Here is a 27122-nt window from a genome sequence, read left to right on the forward strand (position 1 = left end):
ACAATCCAGGGGTGGGAGGTGGGGGCATGTTTGGCACTTTTCTAAAAGGCAAGGACTGGAGGCGCTTTCCTCTCTCTGGCCTGATGCCTCCCTCCCCTCCTTCTGTGTCTTAGGATGGTGTCCACACAGAGGAAGGTAACAGCAAGCATGAGGCCCAGGTGGCAGGTGAGGACAACACCTGTCCTAACAGCGTAGGCTCCTTGTTGGGGCTGGACTCTGCTTCTTGGAGTTCTCTGTGAGCATTCAATTTCCTGCCTGGGAGGAACAGGTACTGACTGCAACGTGAGGAAGGGGGATCTGCTGAAGTGCACAGCTTCATCGTATCTGTAGTGGGTTGAACAGTGGCCCCCCAGATGCTATATCCAAGTCCTAACTCCTGGTACCTTTGAATGTAGTCTTATTTGGAAAAAGGGTCTCGCAGATGTAATTAGGGATCTCGAGACGGGATCATCCTAGATTTAGGGTGGACCCTAAATCCAATGAGTGGTGTCCTTATAAGAGAAAGGAGAGGGAGACTTGAGACAGAGACACAGGGAAGAAGGCCATGAAAAGAAGCAGAGATTGAAGTAGAGATTGGAGTTATGCTACCATAAGTCAAGGATAGCCACTAGAAGCTGGAAGAGGCAAGGGAAGATCCTCCTCTAGAGCCTTTGAAGGGAGCATGGCCCTGTCAATATCTTGATTTTAGATTTCTGGCCTCCACAACTGTAAGAGAATAAATTTGTTTTAAGCCACCTAAGGAACCCTGGTGGTGCAGTGGTTAAGCACTTGGCTGCTAACTGAAAGGCTGGCAGTTCAAATCCACCAGTTGCTGTGTGGGACAAAGACATGGCAATATGCTTCTGTAAAGATTACAGCCTTGGAAACCCTCTGGGGCAGTTCTACTCTGTCCTATAGGGTTGCTTGGAGTCAGAGTTGACTCAACAGCAAACAACAACAGTTTGTGGTAATTTGTTACAGCAGCCTCAGGAAACGAATACAGCATCTATCACATCTTATTCCCTCTCACTCCCCTTCGCACAGGTTTGCCTCAAATGGGGTTTCTGGGTGGCTTGGCAGTTCATGAGGCTGGAGGCTCCAAGGGACCATCACCTCTACAAAGCTCTCCTGCACCTCCTCCAGTGATCTCACAGAGGTTTGGTTAAGAGTTAAGTACTGAGCCTGTGCTGCCAACCTGACTGCAGGCAGAAGCAGTGACTGCACTCAGTGGCAGGGATTGGCAGTAGCTTCCTGGTATTTGATTGCTCCTTGCCAAGCAGCCTCTTTATCAGAGCACTGCTGCCTGTGCCCCAGGCTGAGCTGTGGAGACGTCTGTCACTGTCCACATCTTCTTGTAATAATCTGTGCTTTGACCAGCTTTTGTTCTAACACTGCAGGTCAGTAGTCAAGTGTTATCCTGAGAAGAGTTTTTGGGGACATGGAAACACGTCTGACTGAAGGGAGCTTGGTTCTGGCCCTCACACTGCCACTCACCCACTAGGGCGGGTCTCTAGGCCTTGGGTATCCTGATTGGCAACTGCAGAGGCTGAACTAGAAGGCACCTAAAATTCCTGCCAAGTGAGAGAGAGGAGAGAACAATGTTCACAACAGCTGACCAATGCTCACCTAAAACCCAATAGGTTAGACTTGGCCCCAAACGCATGGTCCATAAAAGGAAAAATTATAAATTGGACCTCACCAAAATTAAACACTTCCGTTCTGCCAAAGGCCTTATTAAGAGAATGAAAGGACAAGCTACAGACTGGGAGAAAATATTTGCAAAACACGTACTTGACAAAGGACTAGTACCTGGAATAGATAAAGAACTCTCAAAACTCAACATTAAAAACCCCAAACTATCTAATTAGAAAATGGGCAAAAAAAAAAAAAACCAAACCCAGTGCCATCGAGTCGATTCCGACTCATAGCAACCCTATAGGACAGAGTAGAACTGCCCCATAGAGTTTCCAAGGAGCCCCTGGCAGATTTGAACTGCTGACCCTTTGGTTAGCAGCCGTAGCACTTAACCACTACGCCACCAGGGTTTCCAGTGGGCAAAAGACATGCACAATATTTCACCAAAGAGGATACTCTCTCACTGAGTCAATTCTGACTCAGTGACACCATGTGTGTCAGAGTAGAACTGTATCTACAGGGTTTTCAATGGCTATGACTGTCCAGAAGGAGACAGCCAGGCTTTTCTTGAGGAGCCTCTGGGTGAGTTCAAATCGTCAACCTTTTGGTTAGTAGCTGAGGGCTTAACTGTTTGCTCCATCCAGGGACTCCTGAAGAGTATATAGAGATGGCATATAATCACATGAAAAGATCTTCAACATCATTAGCTATTGTTGTTAGGTGCCATCGAGTTGGTTCTGACTCACAGTGACCCTATGTACAACAGAACAAAACAGAACATTAGGTATTAGAGAAATGCAAATAAAACCACCATGAGATAGCACTACACACCTATCAGAATGACTAAAATAAAAAATAGTGAGAACACCAAATACTGGCGAGGATGCAGAGAAACTGGGTCACTCATACATTGCAGGTGGGAATGTAAAATGGTACGGCCACTCTGGAAAGTAGTTTGGTAGACCCTTTTAAAACTAAAAATGGATTTACCATATGGCCCAGCAATGGTACTCTTGGGCATATATCCCGCAGAAATGAAAACTTATTTTCACACAGAAACTTGTACACAAATGTTCACAGCAACTTGATTCGTAACAGCCTGAAACTGGAAACTACCCAAATGTCCTTCAGTGGAGGAATGGTTAAACTGTGGTAATACACACCATGGTATACCACTCAGCAATTACATAAAAGGAACGGACTACTGATACATGGAACAACTTGGATGAACTGCAAGGAAATTATGCTAAATAAAAGTCAATTTCAAAAGGATACATAATGCATGGTTCCATTTATATAAATTTGTGAATTAAAATAATTACAGAGATGGAAAACAGATTAATGTCTGCCAGGGGTAGGGATGGGAAAGAGCAAGTGTGTGCGGCTATACAGCAGAAGGAGGGAGTCTTATGGTGATACTACAGTTAACTTTTTTCTTTTTTTAAATTTTTATTGTGCTTTAAGTGAAAGTTTACAAATCAAGTCAGTCTCTCATACAAAAGCAGTTAACTCTCTTGACTGTGCTGGTGTTTATGCAAAGCTATACGTGTCATGAAACTGCAGGAAGCTACATACACAGACACAGGCACTAGTGCACGTATAGCTGATGAAGTCTGAATAACCTCTATGCATTGTACCAAGTCCATTTCCTAGTTTTGATATCCTAGAGCTATGCAAGATATTAACGCTGGATGAAGGGTACATGGGACCTCCCTGCACATTTCTTCGTACTTCCTATAAATCTGTAATTATTTCAAAATAAAAAGTTAAAAGTATCCAACAGGTGATTCATTGCATTTAGTCATGGCTACCAAACAGTGGAACACCATTGTAACATAAACTCAAGGATGGCATCGCTGACGCATACTCTCGAGGTACGCGGAGGCTCAGGACTTGTTGTGTGGTGAAGGCTGCTGGTCATCCATCAGAATAGGTTCTCGCCTCTTCCGGAGTGAGAATTTCAGCTGGATCTATGGCTGTCCAGTTAGAGACCCCATTTCCCAGTAGCCCCTGCAGCTGGATATGCCATGTGACTAAATTCTTACAAGTGGAGCTGAAGTGTGCCAGTGTTGGGTCTGGGTCTTAAAAAACTGGGCACATGCATCTCTGTGCTTTTTTTCTCCTCCTGAAAACCTGGAAGGTACCTGTGACCTGGCTTCCACCACACAGACCATGTCCTGAGAGATAGTGATGCAACAGAATGGACAGAACTAGAATCCCTGAGTGACTGCATGGAGTAGAGCTGTCTGAACCACTGATCTGAACCACTCTCTCTGGAACACTCATGAGAAAGAGAAATAAATGTCTATATCCTTTCAGACTCTGTATTTTTGAGTCTCTGTGTTATAGTGACTTAGTCTCTGTTAAATGAAAGGCATTTTCAAAATAGAGTCCAGTATGATCTCATTTTTTCCAATAAACGTATACATCAAAAAAACCCAGACCCTTTGCTGTCAAGTTGAATATGACTCCTGGTGACCTCACATGTGTACAGAGTAGTATTTGCTCCATAGGGTTCTCTTGGCTGTAATCTTTATAGAAGCAGATTGCCAGGCCTCTCTTTCACTGTGAAGCTAGGTCTGTTTGAATTGCCAATCTTTATGTCAGTAATCCAGTGACACATATCCATATGAAGGTCTGGAAAGATACACACCAAAGTGCTCCAGTAATTGTCTCTTGCTAGTGGCAATTAGAAGCCTGGTGGTGCAGTGGTTAAAAGCTCAGCTGCTAACCAAAAGGTGGGCAGTCTGAATCCACCAGCTGCTCCTTGGAAACCCTATGGGGCAGTCTACTCTGTCCTATAGGGTCGCTATGAGTCAGAATCGACTCCACGCAGTAAAGAAGTGGCAATTACGGCTATTGTTTTCTTTGCTTATCTACATTACCTAGTTTTCTATAAAAGGAACATGCATTCCTTTTGTAATTAAGAAAGCAAGCCTATGACTGAGATTCGAGCCAAGAATTTGAGGAGAATGAGTAATGGATTAAGCAACAATCCATCCCACGGCATGGAGTGCAGGGTGTGAGCACAGTGGGTGTCTGACAACTGCTTGCTGGCATCCCAGACTAGCTCTCAAGCTCGCTGGCTTCAGCTTCTTGTATTCCTCTCCAATCCATCAGCTCAGCTCCGCTCCCCCCATACCTTTTTTCCCTGAGGGGCAGTTCCTTGTTTTGTCTCCATCAAGCTCTGGATAAGCACAATGCAGATGAAGCCTGCTGCTGGCAGGACCTGCCTGCTCCGTTAGCTCCAAGCTACAGCTCACACTGTCCCCAAGGACAGTCAATCTCCAGCTGAAATTTCAAACTCAATTAGCACAGAGACAGGCTAGAGCTGTTCTTGAGTAACTAATCATCTTAAAGCTGCCAAGACAGTCCTTTACCTGGGATGTGCCCATGAACTTCAAGGCTTACTTATCGATTCAAGTACTATTAATGGGGAGCAGTCAACCCACAGTTAAAAATTCTTCTTGAAGGTGATTTTCTGAAGTTCCTTTCCCCTAATTTAAGGAGATAGGGTGGGGATGAAGGTGGGGAGGGATGGCAGAGACTGCAGAAAGAAACCTGCCTGTCCTAGAAAGTGAAGCCTCCTAATTACTCACTGAGCGGGCGGACTGGGGGCAGGCAGGCTCTGCCCCTTTCCAGAGCTCGCTCTGCGATGACGCGAATGTTGTGCAGCCAGCGATGAAGCAGGTGGGATGGTGCTGGCCCACCCTTTCCTGTCAAACGCAGGACAATTAATGCTCACAGAGATCATCTTCAGCATGCCAATGGAGATGCCAAAGCTAAGAGGAGCAGACAAGAAAGGTGAGTTGTTCATATTTTGTCCTCTATTCTCCAGACCTGCTGGCCAAAACAAGATGCCGCCCGTCAAGTTTGCGGCAGCTCTCTATCTTGTGAGAATCCCGGTGGCTGGAAGCTGTCATCCCTTCTCCTCCCAACTTGGATGACCTTAAAAGTCTCTCGATTTAGCATCATGGCCCACACTCTGACACTCTAAATGCAATGGAGAGCTTGTACATTAACACCGAAAGATCATCATTTCATGCCTGCAGCTTTCCATCAGTGGGGTGAAGTGTGAAAACATCACTCGATACCAAAAGGCCAATTCCCAATTTAGTTCAGAAAAAAAAAAACATCTGGACAGTCTTCCATCGTAGACCTCCTTGTTCCATTTTGTCAGCTCCTGCTACAGGAGTTACCCGTTGAGTAACTGTAACCTGGCCAGCAGAAAGTATGGGGGTAAAGGCGTTGTTACCTAATGTGACCAGAAGTCTCTGCAAGACAGAGAGGTTCCCAAGTTCTGACTAAGAGTAATTCCGGAGCAATACTTGATGCAACACACTTCAGCAGAGCAGGAACAAAAAGGTCCCTTTGACTCTGGGGTAGGAAGTGCCATTGCTGAGTAGCCATAGAGCCCGACTATCCCATCAGTCTGAAATTCAGCACCTCTGTGTCTTGCAGTGTGAGACCCTCTGTTTCCTCATCTATAAAATGTGGAAAACACCACATACACACCTGTGATTAAACATATGTAAATTACCTTGTAGGTCTGGCTTAGAGACCACCTTCAGGCACTCTAAATAACACCTGACCTTCTCAATGGCATGCCCATGCCATGTTCCTTTTTTGTTAGCAGCACCAAGGGATGGTTCCAGGACCTGGTGATGGTCCCCACAGCAGCAATAGGTCTTCCAGCATCCCCTGTATCCACCATCTTGGACCTTATCCAAATCCACCTTGAGTAGTAGCTAGTCTCCATCATGTTTGTCTCTTTAAGCACCAAGCATTCTAGGATTTGACAAGTCCATCACCCTTCCAGCCCTTCTCACCTTTCCATTTCTAGACTTTTAAGTACATTCCCTTTCAACTTCTGCCTCTCAGGACTAAAGAATGGAAGTCTCAGAGATGGAAAGGCCTTGCAGATTAACTGGTCCAACCCTTTTATACTCCCCTCCCTCTTTATTATGGGAAGGTAGAAGAAAGAAAAACAATAGCATGCCATACCCATATATCTATCTCCCAGACTCAATAATTACCAACTCCTGGCCAACCTTGTTTCCTTTACAAGCCCACACTCCCCTTAAACTTCCCGCCTCACCATCACTGGATTCTCAGCCTTGCATTTTGCAGAAGAGGAAATGGGGTCATGGAGATGTGGAGTAACTTGTCTGCATTCCTACAGCTGGTGAGCAGAGCTGAGCTGCAGGCTCCGGCCCTGCATGTGTTCACTACCCATGATCTGCCTGCCACCCTCACACTTCTTGCCTATGCTATTACTTTTTTATTAGTCTCACCTTTTCACCTAAATACATTTATTTAAAATGGAAAATTATTTAACTAAAATGGAAACTCTCTATTACAGGTACCATTTTCTATAAATAGAAGGTATCTTTAAAGATAATCCAGAGCAACAAAAAACAATGTCTTTACATTCAACACAGAAACTGTTGCATGCTCAAGGCTCAGAGCACAAGGCCTGCTCTGTTAAAAAACTAGATCAGTGGGAGGCCAGAGAGATCTTTGGAGTCCCTGGGTGTTGCAAATGGTCAAGGCACTTGGCTGCTAACCAAAAAACTCGAAGTTTGAGTCCACCCAGAGGCTCCTCAGAAGAAAGGTCTGGCCATCTACTTCCAAAAAATCAGCCACTGAAAACCCCATGCAGCACAGTTCTACTCTAACACACATGGGGTCGCCATGAGTGGGAATCAACTCGATGGCTACTATAGTTAGAGCGACCTTTAGTCCCAATGGAGATTTTCTCAGACTTGCTGTAATCTTCCTGGAGGATTAAAACAGTTACAAATTCAAATAGCTTTCTCACAATGTGATTTAATGTTACTGTAATTTCATCAATTCTCAGATGAGTATTTTCCACATTTTAACATCTTTGATGTGCGCTGTCAGCCGGCTGGCAGTCACGATGTACTTGTCATTGTCTGCACATGCCCCAACTTGGTTAGAGCCACTCACATTGCCTGCCGTCACTTCACATGAGCTATGCGCACTGTCGGTACTGCCCAGGGTCAGTCTATTTTAAGTGTCTTCGAAAAGACAGCACTAACTGCAGCACTGCAACAAAATGTCATTATATCCCCAGAAGAGGATGGGACAGCAACAAGACATAAATTTGCTATCAGCAAAGCAAGTATTCACTGATGGAAGAATGTCCTTAATTCCATATTTTCTTGGAAAGCAACAAACAACTGTCTCAGGAGACCAAAGAAAGCAGATGCTCACAAGTCAATGAAGCTGGGTTACGTTTTGTTACTGAGATTCATGTAAAAGGATCACCTGTTACATGCTAAATGATAAAACTCAAGGCAGGTGAAATTACCAAGCCCCTTGGAACAGATGAAAGAGATTTCAAAGCCATGAAAGGCTGGTGAGGCTGATTCATGTGTCGTGCAGGATTATCATTAAGGCCTGTGCCATAGTTTAATTGGCAGCGCTTTTTCTTTCTTTCTTAGTGGTTCGGAAAATAACGGTGCATCTTACAGGCGATGGCATCGTAGATTTGACGAACTATGGTATTTCATGTAAAATCATCGCCTGTATGTAAACGTTCTAGTACTACACCACGCTGCCTCTCATCACACTTTCCCAAACTGGGTGTTGCAAGCGTTGCCAGTTCTCCTCTAGCAGTGGTTGAGCATCAGAGTCACGGGGGGAGGGGTGGGAGGAGTGGGGCTGAGGATTTGTATTTCTAATCAGTTCCCACAACACTGAGCCTACTGGGCTAAGGGCTGAATTTTGAGTAGCACTACTGGGGGCTGACTTGACAACAGCTAACAACAACAACATCCTACAGTTGGAAAAAGAAATTTCCATAGCTGTTGAGTTGATTCGGACTCATGGTTAGACTCATGGTGACCCCATGTGTTACAGAGTAGAGCTGTTCCACAAGGTTTTTTCGGCTGTTATCTTTACAGCATTTTGCAAGGCCTTTCTTCTGCAGAGCTGTTGGGTGGTTTGAACCACCAATCTTTAGGTTAGTAGTTGAGCACAAACCATTTGTGCCACCCAGGGATAGTTTAAACTGATTGCTGTCGTTGATTCCAGCTCATAGTTACCCTATAAGACACATCAGAACTGCCCCATAGGGTTTCCAAGGAGCAGCTGGTGGATTTGAACCACTGACCTTTTTGGTTGGCAGCTAAACTCTTAACTGCTGCGCCACCAGGGCTCACTAAATCCCCTCAGATTCTGGTTCCTTTCAGCCTGGTGGGGTAAGTGAGATGGGGTTGGACTGTACAGAATCAAGGTAGGAAATACCTCGTTCTTCTGGACATCTCAGAAAGCAGCGTGTCTCCTGGCATCATTCATTGCAAACAGAATGCTATTTGCAGTGTAGGCTGTGCCAGGAAAACCTTGAGAAACTCCCCCATTGTTCTCTAGATCTTTACGAGATCAACAGGTTTTTTTTTTTTTTTAATTGTGCTTTAGGTGAAAATTTACAGAGCAAATAAGTTTCCCATTCAAAAGTTTGCAGAGAAGGTGTTCCGTTACATTTTCCTCAACGTGTCAGCACTCTCCCTATTTCAGCCTTGGGTTCCCAGTTTCCTTTTGTCTGGATTTTCTACCCCTTCCTGCCTTCTCGTCTTTGCTTTTGGGCAAACGTTATTCTTTTGATCTTGTACAACTGATTGTTCTAAGGAACTCATTCCTCGTGGGTGTTATTATTTATCTTACGGCCCTGTCTATTGTTTGCCTGAAAGGTGGTCTCTGGGAATAGTTTCAGTTCCAGGTCAGGTAGTCTCGGGTGTACCTCCAGTCTCTCTCAGGCCAGTAAGTCTGGTCTTTCATTTTTAATTTTTTTGTTCTACATTTTTCTCCTGCTCTGTCCGGGACACTCTGTTGAGATCCCAGTTAAGAGTAGTCGGTAGTAGTGTCTAGGCACCATCCAGTTCTTCTGGTCTTGGGTCATGTAGGCTGTGGTTCATGTGGTCTTTTGGTCCTTTGGACTAACTGCTCCCCTGAGTCTTTGGTTTTCTTTACCGTCCTTTGCTCCAGGTAGGAAGAGACCAGTAGCTGTGTGTTAGATGGCCACTTGAAAGCTTTTAAGACCCCAGATTCTACTCACCAAAGTAGGATGCAGAAAATTGTCTTTGTGAACTATGCTGTGCCAATTGAGATAGATGTCCCTGAGCCTGTGGTCCTTTGCCTTTGAGCCTAGGAACTTCGTCTCACAAGGTGTTTGGTTATGTCTAAGAGGTTTCCATATATTGTCCAATTAATATACATGTAGCACCTACAATTATGAATGTAGAAATATCCACAACCAAACCTGTATCTGCAGGACAGTGCCTTCCTTACACTCTCCCACATGTCTTTAGCACACCTATGTTCCTATGTAGCCATTCACAGATTACTGGTTGTTAATACCATTGTTGCAGGATTGCCTATGTTACAGTAATTATCATAGTTTCTCTTTATTCTTACGTTCCTCTCATTGTTTTCCCTTGCCTTGGTCATGTTGTGCTGACTTCCCCCGTATCGTGTATTGCCTTTCCCTTCACCAGTATTAACAGGTCTACTCTCCAGTTAGTAATTTTCCCTCTTCCCCCCCCACCCCTGATAACCATCAAAGAATTTTTTCCCCCCTGTGTATAAACATTTTCTTGTTTTTTTTTTGTAATTGTGGTCTCATACAATATTCGTCCTTTTGTGACTGACTTATTTCACTCAGCATAATGTCCTCCAAATTCATCCATGTTGTGAGATGTTTAGTGGATTCGTTATTCTTTATAGTTGCGTAGTGTTCCACTGTGTGTATGTACCAGTCTATTTATCCATTCATCTGTTGATGGGCACTTAGGTTGTTTCCAATCAACGATTCTTACTATAAACAGACATGGCTTTCAGGGTTGGTTTTGTGGCACTGAATGAATTATGCAGATAGGGCTGGAATCTATTTCATAGTAACACTCAGGACAAAGCTCTGGGACAAACAAGTCACACACGTGTCACTTTTGCTCATATATTTTCTAACTGGTTAATGCGAGCAGGTTTCTTTTCTTTTATGTGTGTGTGTATGTTATTAATTTAGCAAAAAAGAAACATCTGTGCCCCCCACTCCCCTCCCCGAAGAAAAGAAGAATCCATTTTTCAAGCTGCTAAAATGTCTCTGAAATTGAATATTTGCCAACACGGCCCTGCCCCCTGAAAGCACGAAGCAGGGAAATGTCTCCTCAAAAAGAACTATGTTTTAAACACAGATATTACTGAGTGTTTTTTCTTCAAAAGGCCCTGATCTGCTCACATGTTCACAGAACTGCATGTAAAATTGCTACAAGAAACAGGAGACAAAGGCTTGCTCTAGATAGAAAAGGTTTATTAATTACAAAAATAAGTTAACCTAGCATGACAATGGATATAAACAGAGTGCTCACTCATATGACAACAACTCACAAAAATGACATAAAACACAGATCCAGAAGGACTGACTCACTGAAGAACATGCTGCATAACTTTCTTATATTATGTTCTAGAAAGGTCTACCTTGCCTTCTATACACTGGCTAACATCTATGATTAGTCCCATCAACCAGAGATGGAAACTGTTTTTTTAAGAGGCTCAGCCTTAATATACAATATTCTATTTTATGAAAGGACAAGAACAGCTGTTTTGATATTTGAACAGTGAAGAACCCTCGGAGCCATCAATATTACTTCAGGCATGTCTGGGAAGGTGCTAGATGGCGGTCTGCATGCCAGCCTGGGGTAGAAGTGGGGCTGGAGTGGGGTTACTGTCGGCAGGTGTCATGGAAGGCTTCGAGGGTTCGGAAATCCCTCCACGTGGGGGGAAGGCCGTCTTGGAGAAACTTCCCGCAGCGCTGGCATGGGGCCTGAAACAGCTTTATGTAACTTCTTAACCAGGTCTAAAAAGAGAAGTGAGGAGAAAAATGAAAGAAACGGGATCTGGCTACTTCCAGTGTCATCCTTCCTGTCAAGTCTAATGATCCCCAGGACAGAGAACTTAAGTTGGCTTTGACCCCAAAAGATACCCTGTGATTTTATAGAAAGAAGCATGCAGAACCCACAAGGTCGTAACACTGCTGACAATCAGTTCTGATGCTCCCACCTTGCCCTCCTAGCTGAGGGACTTTTTAAAATAGAAATTCATACTGTCCAAAGCAGGAAGCACTCAAGCACTCCCTGAGGAGTCACCGTGAACCACCACACAGCCTACGGCTCTGGGGGCAAACATAACCACGTTTCATCTTCTGCGTACCATGTCTTCTGAATGTTAGTATTGATTCTCTTCTCCTTGTTCACTACCAAGAAGTGGTCATGGACATGTGCTATAAGGAAGACTTCTAATAGATGACGGTTTTAGAATTCTCCACTAAGGTCAACAGACCTTCTTTCTAATCTGATTTCAGAGGTCACCACTCACTGTCACAATGTGGCCTAACACACCTGGGGGGGAAAGCGGGGACAACCCTGGTGCTGCTGGGTAACATAATAAGCAATAAATACACACTGGAGTAGTTCAGAGTGCAGAGTTCTTTTGGGCATCATACATAAGGATGAGACTCACGTAACTCAATTCTCAAACCCAAGGAGATTCACTACTAAAAAAAAAAAACATCCTACCAATAATCTACAACAGGCAAGCAAGTTCTCCCCGTGAAAGGGGCACATAAATTTCACCACTTAATGTCCTCCTGAATTATGTCGATAAGAGAAAATTGTTCTCTGAAGAGGTCGGCTGAGTTTATTGATACAAATTCTTCCATCTTCATCACAGACGCCTTCATAGTAGCACAGCTTAGACCATCAATACTGTCCCCCTTCCAGAGGGCTGGATTTTTGCAGGGTTTTGGCAATAAACACAAGGAGGTCAACAGATCATTTGGTTAAACTCTTTATCCTTCAGCGCTGATCAGATTCAAATTCTCCAAAAATCAAAAAGTCAATTACCAAAAGGAAACTAGGCACTAAAACATGTTAGGCTAAAAAGCGAGTCTTTATATCCATCCAAAAATGAGGATTTCACTGAACTGCTCTCTTGACACATAAAAGAACCAATACATGGACAACTCTGTTGAGCACTCGGGTTTACTGTGTTCAACTCCCCCAACACCGTTAAGCCAATCAATAAGCTGCATATATGTCTTTTAAGCACTGAACAAGAGGCTCTCTAAGAAGCTTAACTGTTGAGGCACAGCGATAGAATGGATTGGATAAGCAATACCCCCCGCCTAGCTGTCAACACTGATTTGACCTTGGTAATAGGTAAATCTTTGGAATAGGTTCTAGCAGGAAGAAAGGGGGAGTTTAGCAGCAGTGAAGAAAGATAGAGCCTACTGATGGACAAACATGAAGCCGTGTCGGTGTGATATTAAAAGAGGTGGCCGATTCTGTCAAGGATGAGGTGGAGCCAGTTGTTAGCCCACTTAGGCCAACTGGTCATGTGACAAATCTGGGCAGCAGTGTGCTGATAAACTGGCCAGGGAGCTTTGACTTGTAACGTTTGCTGCTTTACACAGTGTAAATACTCCCACCAAGTTCAATTTCAAGTTACCAATGGTTAAACAACTGGTTCCCAAAATTCTGAACATTTAACTAGAGCTGGCAGAAGCCCATTCCAGCACACCACTGGAATGGCTGTTTTGGGGTTGATCCCATCCTGAGCTCCAGCTCTGAAAATCTAAGGATTAAACGTCTTGGGGAACTGCAAGATTTTTCCTTATTCACTGCTACATACTCAGCGCCAGGCCAAGCACAGGGCCTAGCACAGATTAGGGGTTTAGTAAATATCTATTGACTAAATCAATGCTAGAAACAGTTTGGGAATATCACTTCTGAAACTGACAGTTATTCAGAAATGATAGAAAACAGCAGTTAATTAGGCTGGGTGGTTTTTCTCAGATACCATATCCCTTTCCAGTTTAAAGAAAGCTTATCAGTTCTAAACTGGGAGCCCCATCTTCCGTTGTGAGGCCCACACAATTTGAAGATGCAATGATCTCCAGCTGCTTGCTCTCATAAGAGCCAAGGTTTAAATGAGAGACATGGCTCTTAAAGCCACTTACCATGAAGGATCTGACCACGACATCTGGCATCTGGGGCAACTGATAGTGAAGCAGGGCAGTCGTGGCGTGGTCTGTCACCTGGGAACAAAGGACAATGACTGGAGTTAAAGGCCACTCCAAACCAGCACAGAGAAAACAATTAAGACAAATGCACACTTCATATATGAAAAACAAATCTGCCTGTGAATGTCTCTTGGAGGAAAGGACATTTAAAAATCTGAAGTAACAAAAATTAGTTAGCAGCGTTGGGGGCAGGGAAAGGGAAGTTACGTTGTAGGCAGAAATGAACGCAGGTGTGCGGGTTTGGAGGCAAGCTGAGTGGGGGACATTCTAGCAACTGAAAACCTTGACAGGCTGGAGAGGTATAGAGGGGACAGATCATGGCGAGGTTGACAAGCCACATCACTTCGTGAAACACTACATGAGTGCAAAGGATCATTTCCCACTGTCCACATTTTACTTCATTTTTAGGCTGGAACAATTTTCCTGATGGAGTAATTGGGCTCTTTGTGCTTCCTTTAATTCTCATTCTGCCTCATAACTTATAGTCATATAGACTTTATGATCAGGAACCTGAGCATTTCTGATGATCTTTTCCTTGAGCCTCACAATTCCTACTGTTACCTTTGTGAGGAGCTTTGCCACTCAAAGTGTGGTCCTCTCATCAGCCCTCCAAAGGGGTTTGGTCTATTTTCAGAACCTTAGCAGGCCACACCCATTCTCATAACTCCACAGTAGTGACTTTATCAGCAAGGCCAACGGTAAGACTGCACCAAGTCCACTAGAGGCAGCAGGAGATCAGATGGAGAGAGCACTGCATTTAAGTCCCGGCACTGTCCCCTGACCTTGATCCAGCTACTTAACCTCTCACAATGTCCCTTCTGAAAACAAAGGGACTGGTCTAAGATCCTGTGTAGTTCTGCAATTTGATGACACCATCAATTGCTACTGTCTGCCACCCATCAGCAAATTAACAGATTATACCTAACTTGATAGTCGTTTCAGATTAATGGTTTATTTCATTGTCCTCATTAGGGATTCTTGGCATTACAAATATTGTGGTTAATAAACAAAAAACTCCAGATAAAATCATTAACTCTAAGAACAAGAATGAACACAGGTCTAATTCTGTAGACTTGTCAGTGTTTGAGCCCCTATCAGGACACTATGTGATGTGCTAACAGACCTAAAAAACAGTTAAGCAAACTATCAGGTAGAAACTAGAAGCGTGGGTCCAGGCCCCACATGGTGAGATGAAAATGACTCCAGGTATTACTCCAGCTACACATCCACACATTCAGCCAGAGAAGCCGAACCACAAAGTACGTAAGGACACAGGCTTTGCAGCCAGGCAATCTGGGCTTGGGTCTTGGCTCCCCTGCTTACAGCAGGGTAATCTTTGGCTCCTTACAGAACCTCTCTAAGCCTCAGTTTCCTCCTGAATAAAATGGAGATTATAGTAACACACACTTCATAAGGTTGGTGAGAAGACAGGTGGAGGTTATGCATGTGAAGCTATTACCTCTCCAGCGAAAATGCTAGCCCTGCCCGCCCACGCTTCCCTTTTGCACTCCTGGCCCTTGGATTGTTGTCTTTTCCTGCTGAATGTGAGTGGCCTGCTGGAAGATGGTGGGCCCCACTAGATGATTAGCTCTGTGAGGGGCAGGGATCATGTCTGTCTGGTTTGTGCTATGTCCCCGTGGCCTGGAATATCACCTGGCATAGAGAAGGTACTCAATAAATATGTTAAATAAATAAGCTTAAAAAAAAAAAAAAAAAAGCTCGCTCATCAAAGGCCACATGCCACACACACCTGCAGTGACTTTCTTGCAAATACAGCAACAGTTCATGGACCGAACATTGTTGAAAAATTCTCACCCAAGTGACTTTCAAGATATATGGCACTTATCTCTTAAATGCTACAACTGTTTTTATTTTAAGCATCTTTGACAGACAGCTTTCTAAAATGAGCAATGCTTTTTATTTTTTTTAACCGAATAGTAATGATAACTTTGCAAAACGGTTGGCAGTGATTAGTGGAGTGAAGCTAACGGCTACAAAACACAGCAAAGCAAGTGGTACCTGAACCATCTAGTTCCCCTGCTGTACACTAAAGACAAAAAAAATACAACTGCCACTGTATGGGCTGAGAAGACACTCCCTGCAAGCACACCTGCTGTTAGAAAAGAAACGAGGTTTTGGAGAATTCTTTTTCCTGATCCTACCATTTATTTATTTTATTGTGTTCTAGGTGAAGGTTTATTGTGCTTTAGGTGAAGAGCAAATTAGTTTCTCATTCAATAGTTTATATACAAACTGTTCCATGACATTGGTTGCAATCCCTGCAATGGGTTAGCACTCTCCCCATTACCACCCTAAGTTCCCCATTTCCAATCATCTGGCTGTTTTTTTTTTTTTTTATCTTTGCTTTGGGGCATATGTTGTCTTTTTGGTCTCATGTAGATGATTGTTCTAAGAAGCCCTTTCCTCACATGTGTTATTGTTTATTTATAGGCCCGTCTGTTATTTGGCTGAAAGGTGACCTCTAGGATTAGCTTCAGTACCAAGTTAGAAGGGTGTCTAAGGGCTATAGTCTTAGGGGTTCCTCCAGTCTCTTTCAGGCCAGTAAATGTGGTCTTTTTTATGGATTTGAATTTTGCTCTACATTATTATTACTAATTTTTCCCCCCACTGTAACGGGACTTTCTATTGTGATTCTGGTCAGAGCGGCTGGTAGTGGTAGCTGGGCACTATCTAGTTCTTCTGATCTCAGGCTGGTGGAGGCTGTGGTTCCTGTGGTCCACTAGTCCTTTGGAATAATTGTTTCCTTGAGTCTTCGGTTTTCTTCACTTTCCTTTGCAAAGGGACCAACAGCTGTATCTTAGATGGCCACTCGTAAGCTTTTAAGATGCTCCTTACCAAAGTATGATGTAGAACATTTTATGAACTATGTTATGCTGATTGGCCTAGATGTTCCCTGAGACCATGGCCCTCAGTCTTCAAGCCCGGTAACTCAGTTCTGCGAGGTGTTTAGTTATGTCTAGGCTGTTTCCATGACTGTGTCCCCTGTGTGCTCTCTTATATATAAATACACATGCAGCACACACAAACACATAGAAATATCCACAGCTGAACCTATATATGCACATGGGTGTACTCCTATATACCCCCCCCACCTATTTGGCATATATATCTACCTATGTAAAAAAAAAATGTAGCCACTCATAAATTATCTATTATTACTGTTGCTGCAGGATTGTGTATGTTACAGAATTTCCCTTCATTGTCATTTATTCTTGTGTACCTCTCAGTTTCTTCCCTTGCTTTGGTCAAGTTGTGTTGACTTGCCTCGTATTGTGTACTGCCTTTCCCTCCACCAAAATTAACATGTGTCTACTCTCTGTTGTTGTTAGGTAGGTGCCGTCAATTTGGTTCTGACTCATAGCGACCCTATGTACAGGAGACAAAACATTGCCTGGTCCTGCACCATCCTCATTATCATTGTTATGCTTAAGCCTATTGTTGCAGCCAATGTGTCAACCCATCTCGTTGAGGGTCTTCTTCTTTTTCACTGACCCTCTACTTTACCAAGCGTGATGTCCTTCTCCAGGGACTGGTCCCTCCTGATAATGTATCCAAAGTATGTGAGACGAAGTTTCACCATCCTTGCTTTTAATGAGCATTCTGGCTGTACTTCTTCCAAGACAGATTTGTTTGTTCTTTTGGCAGTCCATGGTATACTCAACATTCTTTGCCAACGCCATAACTCAAAGGTGTCAATTCTTCTTCAGTCTTCCTTATCGATTGTCCAGCTTCCGCATGCAAATGAGGCGACTGAAAACCGCAAGGCTTGGGTCAGGCACACCTTTGTTCTTAAAGCGACATCTTTGCTTTTTAACACTTTAAAGAGGTCTTTTGCAGCACATTTACCCAATGTCTGATTTCTTGACTGATGCTTCCATGGATGTTGACTGTGAATCCAAGTAAAATGAAATCCTTGACAACTTCAATCTTTTCTCCCTTTTATCGTGATGTTGCTTATTGGTCCAGTTGTGAGGATTTTTGTTTTCTTTATGTTGAAGTGTAATTCATACTGAAGGCTGTAGTCTTTGATCTTCATCAGTAAGTACTTCAAGTCCTCTTTACTTTCAGCAAGCAAGGTTGTGTCATCTGCATGACCCAGGTTGTTAATGAGTCTTTCTTCAATTCTGATGCTCTGTTCTTCTTCATATAGTCCAGCTTTTTGAATTGTCTAATAATTTTTCCTTTCTCTCCCTCCCATCTCTGGTAACCATCAAAAAATGTTTCTTTCTGTGTGTAAACCTTTCCTTGACTATTTATAAGAGTTGTCTCGTATAATATTTGTCCTTTTGTGGTTGACTTATTTCACTCAGTGTAATACCCTCTAAATTCATCCATGTTGTAAGATGTTTCACGGATTCATCATTACTCTTCATCACTGTGCAATGTTCCATTGTGTGTATGTACTACAGTTTGTTTATCCATTTGTCTTAGTTATCTAGTGCCACCAAAACAGAAATACCACAAGTGACTGGCTTTAATGAACATAAATTTATTCTCTCACAGTCTAGGATTCAGGGTGCCAGCTCCAGGGGAAGGCTTTCTCTCTCTGTTGGCTCTGGGGGAAGGTCCTTGTCATCAATCTTTCCTTGGGCCTCAGAGTTTCTCAGTGAAGGGACGTCAGGTCCAGAAGATGCACTCTTCTCCTGGCTCTTCTTTCTTGGTGGTATGAGGTGCTTCTCCTCTCTGCTCGATACTCTCTTTTTTTATCCCAAAAGAGATACAACCTAATCCTGTAGATTGTGAACTGCCCCATTAACATCATAGAGGTTAGGATTTATTACACACAGGATGATCACTTCAGATCACAAAATGGACAGCCTGGGAATCATGGCCTAACCAAGCTGACATGTTTTTTGGGGGACATAATTCAATCCATAACACCATTCATCTGCTGATGGGTACTTAGGTTGTTTCCATCTTTTTGCTACTGTGAATAATGCTGCAACGAACATGGGTGTGCATATGTTTTCTATTCTTGTCACGGCTTTTATTTCTCTAGGATATATACCCCATTTATTTTTAAAGTGCCTCTAATGGAGTTCCCACCCAATGTATCAGCCATGTGGGAGCAGAGTAGCTGAGGTGGCTGTGTTTGCTTAGCCCCCCACTGTTCTAGTTCTGGTTACGGTTTCTTTTCCAAGATGAAGGATGGTCCATCTGTACTTCAGCCCTGGGAAGTCTGCTGGAATGAGATTCAATCATTTCCAGAAGCTTGCGTTGGCCTGCAGCCTGATTCCCTAACCAGTCTGGTGACTCAAAGGCTTAGCCCAAGCCAGGCACCCTTTCTTTGGCTGCACATTTTTTTTAAACAACTGTAACTATAACAACAAAAACTGTTGTTGTCACCTACCACAAAGTTGGCTCCTCGCTCATGGCAACCCCATGCACAATGGGACAAAATGCTGCCAGGTCCTGCACCATCCCCATGATCGATTGTAGATCGGACCATTATGATTCCGAGGGTTTTCGCTGGCTGATTTTCGAAGTAGATCAAGAGAACTTTCTCCCTAGTCGGTCTTGGTGTGGAAGTTCACTCAACCTTGTTCAGCATCATGTTGTTGCTATGTGCCACTGAATCCAGTCTGATTCACAGCAACCCTATAGCCTCCACTGAGAGACAGGTGGGGAATGTGCTTGAGGTGCACTGGTTAGGAATTGAACCCAGGGCTCCTGCATGGAAGGTGGGATTTCTATTACTGAACCACCAAACGACAACATCAACAACAAAACCCATTGTTGTCCAGTCAGAATCGACAGTGACCCTATAGGACAGAGCAGAACTGCCCCATACAGTTTCCAAAGAGCGGCTAATGGATTCAAACTGCCGACCTTTGGTTAGCAGCCGTAGCTCTTAACCACTGTGGCACCAGGACTCTAAAACCACCAAGGCCCCCTAAAAATGAACTGCCAATATTTAAAATTCAACACATCTCACGTAACTCAGATTTCTAGAAGGTCTAGGGGCATTAATAGTACCCCATCTTGGAGATTGATTGTGATTTGTTACCCTCCCTGACCCCTGTCCCACATATTCAAGTGGCCACCATCAGCTGGAGTCAACAGTGGGCAGTGCCTTTGGACAAGCCGCATACCTACAGTTTGCCTGAGTCCCCCGCCAAGGTCTTCCGTCCAGCCTGCTCTATTCACTCTACTATTCACTCTACTACTGCCTGGTTAATGGCTTTTGCCAAAACACTGACAAGAATCTCTGCCCTAAGACGTCCTAAACCTGCCCCCAACCCTGATGCCTGGTTTGGGTTACAATCTTTATTTGAGCTCATCTTCCTTAACTTGACAAAACTGTGCCCATCTCACCTTTCCTTCCTTAGCTGACCTTTGGACTTGACCTCTTCTGGCTGAATTCAGGTTCTCTAAGCAACCGATGAAACACATTTTTTTTTAATGGCTGAGTTTTTTGGAAGTAGACTGTCATGTGTTTCTTCTGAAGCATCTCTGTAAATGAATAATTTCTTTTATAAGGATCAGCACAAAGCTGGTTCCTATGTGGCAAAGGTTAAAGATGTCCCAAATGTTCAACTTTTCCAAACTGCTGTACCACTCCATCGTCTCTAACATCAACTACTCCCTCTCCCCTCAGTATTCTCCCTCTTGTCTTTGGGTTCGCTAATTCGCTGCAACGTCTCACAGAACTCATGAACCATATAAAGGAAATGGCTCATGTAGTCATGGAGGCTGGCAAGTCCCAAATCTGTGGGTCAGGTGTAGGCTTCTCCTGACCCACATGGCTGCAGGGGCTGATAAACCCAAACTGGCAGTTCTGAGCACAGGCTGCTGGCTCACAAGGCTGTGGAAGCTGGCGAAACATGTCAGATGATAGGCCGCAAGTCCACGGGACTTTGGAGGCCGGTGAATCCCAGTATCAGTAGGTCAGACGGCAGGCCTCTGGCTCAAGTCCCAAGAAATGGAAGTCAACTGATCATGAACCAGACACAGGATCCAGACGCAGAGAGAAAGCCCCACCAGGGTACACACATACACCTTAGATGCAGGCCACGCCCCACATCAATCCCACTTCACCAACATGTAGAGGTCAGATCTACAACACAGAACATGGAGGATAACCATACACTATTGGGAATTGTGGCCTAGCCAAGTTGACATGTAACCCCAACCATCACAGGTTCCATACACCTTATTTGCATAGTCCCACTCAATCACTGTGTGTGTGACTCACAAAGACTATGGCTAGAAGGGTCATATTAAGTAATTCATTACACTGCACTCTGGGTGAACTCAAACGTCCAACTTCTCAGTTCACAGTCAAGCACGTTAACCACTTGCACCACCCAGGGATTCTGAGACATAGTTTTGGTAACTGCAAGGTGTTATACCTAGGCAAGGCATCATGTTAGTTACATAAACATTTAAAGTGCTCTTCAAACCTACTTTTCCTTCAGTGTTCTACGTAAATGACACCACCAACCACCCAGATGCCTAAGCCAGAAACCTGGGATCATCCCTTACCCCACTCCTCATTCTTAAGCAGTCTATGAATGGCCAAGTTCCAAATTGTTTATCTTGAATCCCTCTACTTCTTCCCATCTCTACTGCCACTCCCTAGTCTGAGCTGCCATCTTTTCCTCTGTGGGTAATCGGAAGTGCCCAGGTAGCACATCCACTCCTGCTCTTTCCAGTCCTTTCTCAACACAGTGGTCAGAGTGAACATTCTTTAGCAAAAGGTACAGTGGGCTTGGGGATCTGAGGGCCTACGTTTGAATCCCAACTCCACTTCTTCCAGCAATGCAACCTTGGGCAAGTTACTTAATCTTTCTTAGCTATGATTTTGCCATCTGGAAAATGGAGATAACAACAGAGTGCTTATCACATGAGATAACTGTGAGGATTAAATAATATTAAAGTGCATGCTATTCAATAAATATTAGTGACTATTATTAAACTGGAGCTCTGGTGGTGCACTGGTTAAGAACTTGGCTGCTAACCACAAGGCTGGCAGTTCCAATCCACCAGCTTCTCCTTAAACACTCTATGGGGCAGTTCTACTCTGTCCTACAGGGTCACTATGAGTTGGAAACGACTGGATGGCAAAGGATTTAGTTTACTATTATTAAACTAGAAATCTAACCATGCCACTCCCCTGTTTAAAACCTTCTTATAGCTTCTGAAAGCACTTAGGATAAAATCCAAACTTGTGAACATGGCATTTGAGACCATGCAGGACTTGGTTCCTGCCTCCTCTCCTCTTATCCCCTTGCTCCAGTCACGCTGGCTTGAAAATATTCAGTTCCTCAAATGCTCTGTATCTCCTCCTCCTCTCAGAGCTGATCCCTCTGCTTGTACATCTCGTTTCTCTCCCCCTCTCCTTCTCCAGCCTCCCTCCTACTCTTTTTTCTGAGCCTGATTTAAGTCAACTTGCTCAGGGAAGTCTCCAAGACTTTCCTGATTGGATTAAGTCTCTCTCTCAGCTCTTTTCTTTCATAGCATTCCTCATGACTGAACTTATAAAATTATTTTTGCAATTCTTGTTTAGTGTCAGTTTCCCTAACTTGACTGTAAACTCTGAGAGGACAAAGGCCATGTCTGTCCAGTGCTGAACACAGAGAAGGTTCTCAATAAATGTGTGCTGACTGAATCAATGATCCATTTGGTCTCTGAGACAGCTAAATAGACTAGGACAGATTAGGTGTGTGGGGTGGAGATCGGGAGATATGAGTTGAGGACTCTGGACCTTGGTCTACCCCTAACATGCTAGGGAATCTTGAACTTTCCCTCTGTGGTAGAAATTACTAGTGCTTACTCTGTTTGGTTCTCCTACCCTTCCTGGGCATATGGGAAGACTTTTCAGCCTCCCTGTTGTTAGGTTAGGCCTTGTGGCTAGTTCCAGCCAATGGGGTACGAGTGGAAGTGGCATGTGTTACTTCCACTTGGAGACAGCGAGGAGGAAGTGTGAATTCTCCATGCTCTCTCTCTTCCCCTGCTGTAGCTACCTTGGAAACCGTGTACTGAGATGGTAGAGGCACAAGATGGTGGAGCCTCTCTTAAGCTTGGGACCCTGAATGATTATGTGAAGTACAGCACTCTGACAACTCAAGATGGGTGTGCATTGTGAGCAAGAAATAAATTTTTGTTGTTTTGGGCTACTAAGCCTTCGAAGTTTATTTGCTACTGCAGCAATGGCTCTCTTACTCAGACTAATACATCCTCCTTGAATGTTTATTTTCCACCTATAAAATGAACCATGGAGATTGTCAGGTCTGGGATCCTATCAGTGGTGGCACACACAAATTCGAGCTGTGGCCAAGGAAATTTCCCCTCTAGAATGGTGCTACTCCAAATAGAGTCCATGCAACAGCAGCACTGGCATCACTTAAGATCTGTTAGAAATTCACCTTCTTGGGACCCTCTGAAGACCTAGAATCAGAACCTCTTGGGTGGGGGCCAGGAATCATATTTTAACAAGCTCTCCAAGCTACTCTTATGTATGTTAATAGCTGTTAATGATCCTACAAATCACCTGGTTACCTTGCTAACAAGCAGATTCCGATTAAATAGTTTCTGCATTTCCAGTAAGACTTCCAAGTCATGTCCATACTGCTGGTTGGAGGACCACATTTTGGGTGGCAAGGTTGTAGGGTATAGGAAAAAGCCCCAAAAGCAGCAGGCATTTAATTCCTGGGGCACAAAACAAAGGCATACAAAAGGATAGTTTGTCTTTTTCATAAACTAAAACGTTATCACCCAAGCTTTAAGATGAAATATTTTCACAATGCGCGTGTGTGTGGGGGGTGGGGGGTCTGCTGATTTCTGAAAGGTGCTTTTTTCAGGACCAGAGGGTTGCTATATTTACTTGTAATAACTACTATAATGAGAGTTTATTACATACCAATTAAATGTGCCCCCCTCATTTAATTCCTAAGATAAATCTATGATGAGGTGGTGCCATCCTTGTGTCCATTTTATGTAAGAGGGAATGGAGAGGTTAGGAAAATGCCCGAGGTCACCACAGCTGGTGAGGGGCAGTCAGTGTTTGAACCCAGCCTGAGTCTTTGCCCATCTCCCTCAAAGCAGGCTTCACCTTGGCTATCTCACCCGTCTGATTTGCAGAGAAAGATACATGCCTGAGGCATGGCTCTGCCCTCCATCCCCAGGGTGTGGTGATGTCTTCTGTAAACTAGAGAAGGTCTGGAGATAGTGATATGCAAATGAGGCTGCCCTATAACAGGTTACTCAAGAGCAGGGTATGCTGAACTAACTAGAAAATGCCTTCTTCCACATATAGCAGGAGTCAGGCATCAAGGCTCTACCTTGGCATTTGGTCCTAGGAAGGGCACCCAACTATTTTCCATTACTGGTTGGCAATCTGGTTAAATTTAGCCTCCTTTTCAAAAGCTTCAATATAAAATATTCCCTTTAATTGTCAAATGATTTTTTTCCCTCAGTGCTGATGCAATCATTTGATTTCTTTAATTTCCCATCACCAATTACAGGAATATTTTAATAGAAGGAAACAAAGCTAATTCGCTGTTTTCCCTCCTTTCCTCTCAAACTTCTACAGTGCTAGTAGCTGAACCTAAATGCTGTTGGAGAAATTCATCTACAGTGATCTTCCTTTTTGTCAAAGCATTCCACCTTCAATTATCTTTGTTTTATACTTTTCAACAACAAAGTTGTTTTGCTCAGCGACCAAGATGTGGGGAAAAAACAGGCTTGGGGCAAAAAAAAAGAAAAAGCTATTAACTAATTTAAGTCAGCTCTGTGCTGCTGAGGTTCAGGTCCCATTGTAATGTAAAGCTAATGAGATTCCACTGGGAGATAAAAGCCCTCTCCCTGGCCGCCAAGGCAGAGGAAGGGTACTAATGTTCCCAAGGAACCAGGGGATGGGAGGCTATTCATCCCACTAGAGAGTGATGGTTTAAAAAAAAAAAAAAAAAGCTTATAAAAGGATCAAAGTAGATGGCCAGCCCAAGGAAAGGGAGGGAGGAGAAGACATAAAAGTAACAATAAACCCACGAGACAGGGAAGGCAGCAGAGGACCTGAGAGGGAAATGACTGTGGCTGCAAGCTGTAAGGGTGGAGGAAACAGAAAGCACCGAGAAAGAGCTGACTTAAAGCAGAAACAGGCAGAGATCACAGAGGGGGCTTCGCTAAGGGACAACCAGTTTCACCTCAAGGCAAAGAAAAACAGTATATGCTCTAGTTTAGTTTGGGGTACATTTTTCCTCCTCTCTTGTAAAAAAAAAAAAAAAAAAAATTTTTTTTTCTTTCTTGTATGGCTGGGCTGTAGGTGATTTATTTTGAGTAGTGGGTGACACTTCCATCAACAGATCCGCTTTGCTTTATTAATCTTATTTTCAGGGTTTTCTCCTCCACCAACCAGGACTTACTGAAATTCCCTCTCCCTTTGCTCAAAGAGGTGGAGGCAGGACATAGGCAGACCCAAACTGACGGGAGAACTACAGCTCAGGGAGGGAGAAAGGAATCTTTCAAGGGACCTTGAAACAGCTGCTAGTCATCACACTGGAGAAGAAGAAAAGATGCCAGGCAAAACAAGTCTCCTCAGAGTTCCTCTGCCATATTGCATGCAAGGAGCTTCTGACAATCTCTAACTCCCAGAAGCTGAGAGTGAGATAGGGTTTCAGAGATCAAAATCAAATGCTAAACCAAATTCAGAACTACCTGCGATAATAGCAACAACCAAAGTCAACACTTACTGAGCACTTATCCTGTGCAAGGGCTCATGTACACAATATACCTGGTGAGGAGCTCAGGGTTGGCGTACACAACATGTCTGGTGAGGACTTCAGGGCTGGCATGCATAACACACCTGGTGAGGAGCTCAAGCTTTGGAACCAGACTCATGAGTTTGGATCCTGCCTGCCACATATGAGCTGTGTGACCTTGGGCAAAGATTGCAGGTGTCAATGCATGTAAAGCACTTAACAGTGTCTCTGCAACAATGTTATGACAAAAAAAAGGTCCTTAAATAATTTCCATTTACGAGTGAGGAGATGAAGTCACAGGCAGTTTAAGCAACTTGCTCAAGCCAAGGAGCTATTAAGTGGGAGATCGGTGATTTGAACCCAGTTGGGCAAGCTTGAATGCCCCAAGCAGAGGGCTCTCCACAACAGACATTTGGGGGCTAGGAAGAACAAGGGGGAAGACAAGGGATGCAGAAGGGTGGCCTACCTGGCCCGTTTCCCATGCCCAGGAGGGAATGGAACCCACCACTCCAAGGACGGAGCTGGGACTGGACCCCAAGTCTCCTGAATTACCCTAGTTCTCATCACTTATTTGACTTTCTACCTCTCTCTGGTAGAAGTTTTGATTAGTCTTGCTCATTGCCATATCCTAGGCACCTACCCTGAACAGTGCCTGACCCAGACACAGTGGGCCCTCAAGAAAAAATTTCCAGACTGAATGAGTGTCCTTGCCTTGTACAATAAGTGAGCACATATATTAAGAGAAACCAAAATCACAATGCCAAAAAAAAAGGGGTGGGAGGATATTGGGAACAGTCCTATTGTTACAATGATGAACCTGGCATATAGAGCCCAAACTCTTCTTCCCACTCATGCCCTAGAGCCAGCTGTGGGGGCAAAGAGCACAGCTTTAGGTCCAGCAGGACTATTTTCTGCTTAAGATCACCCCCTCCCCACAAAAGCCTAGGTTTTATGGTGGCCAAAGCTTTGTTGTCCTTTATCAACAAGAAGAACAAAAGACAGAGTGGAGCTACATAGAAAGGAGAGTGAGACACAGGCAAGGGAGAAAAGCTCTCTTAGTATACTGTCATTTCTCAGCAGAGTCCTCTTTTAAAAAGTAAGGGTTTGTTGAGCTCCTTGAAGGGGGAAGTTGGTGAAGGGCAGTGGCAGTCACCAGCCTGGGACAGGAATAACAGTGCCATCCATGGCCCTGTTTCAGGATGACCTTATACATTCTTCCCACTCTTTTCCTCAGAATTTTCTGAATACCTTCACTTTGGGGTGTTCGATTTGATTAAAATGAAAACTTACAATTTTTCAGGGGTTCTTAAACAGGGGTCCTTGGATTTCTTGGTGGTCCATGGATTATCTTTAAGGGACTCAAACCATCGAAGAATGTACGCATCATTCTGCCTGTGAGCATACTTCTGGGCCAGGGTGACAGCTTTCAGTGCAGCACAGAGGTGAGAAGCACAGGCTTAGAGGCAGGCTGCCACAAACTGTACCTCAGCTTCTGAAAGGTGGGCCTAGGCTGGGGACCAGGGCCTGGGTTGTTAAAAAGCTCCCCAGGGTGATTCTGATGTGCAGCCAGGTGAGGAACTCCTGGTTAACACAGCCAGCCTCACTGCTAGGCCACTGCCTGCTTCCCTCTGTGAGGGGGCAAGACTGGAGCCACAGTGCTGGGCATGAACTGAGCTTGAAAAATGGCT

The 27122-nt window shown here is 44.1% G+C and overlaps 1 protein-coding gene across 2 annotated transcripts in view; it reads right to left on the bottom strand.

Annotated features, from left to right (window-relative positions):
* Positions 1 to 10720: 10720 nt before the first annotated feature.
* The window catches only part of MED27 (mediator complex subunit 27), a 230266-nt gene continuing 213864 nt past the window's right edge, over positions 10721 to 27122 (bottom strand). The window contains exons 6-7 of one of the 2 annotated variants that reach the window (XM_049896883.1): positions 13652 to 13729; positions 10721 to 11491 (exon numbers count right to left, since the gene is read on the bottom strand). In XM_049896883.1, the coding sequence (XP_049752840.1) occupies positions 11357 to 11491; positions 13652 to 13729 (213 nt within the window). In that variant the 3' untranslated portion in view covers positions 10721 to 11356. The remainder of the gene's footprint in view (positions 11492 to 13651; positions 13730 to 27122) is intronic. The other variant, XM_049896882.1, reaches the window with a different exon arrangement.

The sequence above is a fragment of the Elephas maximus genome, chromosome 9 (genome assembly GCF_024166365.1).
Source record: "Elephas maximus indicus isolate mEleMax1 chromosome 9, mEleMax1 primary haplotype, whole genome shotgun sequence".
Lineage (NCBI taxonomy): Eukaryota > Metazoa > Chordata > Mammalia > Proboscidea > Elephantidae > Elephas > Elephas maximus.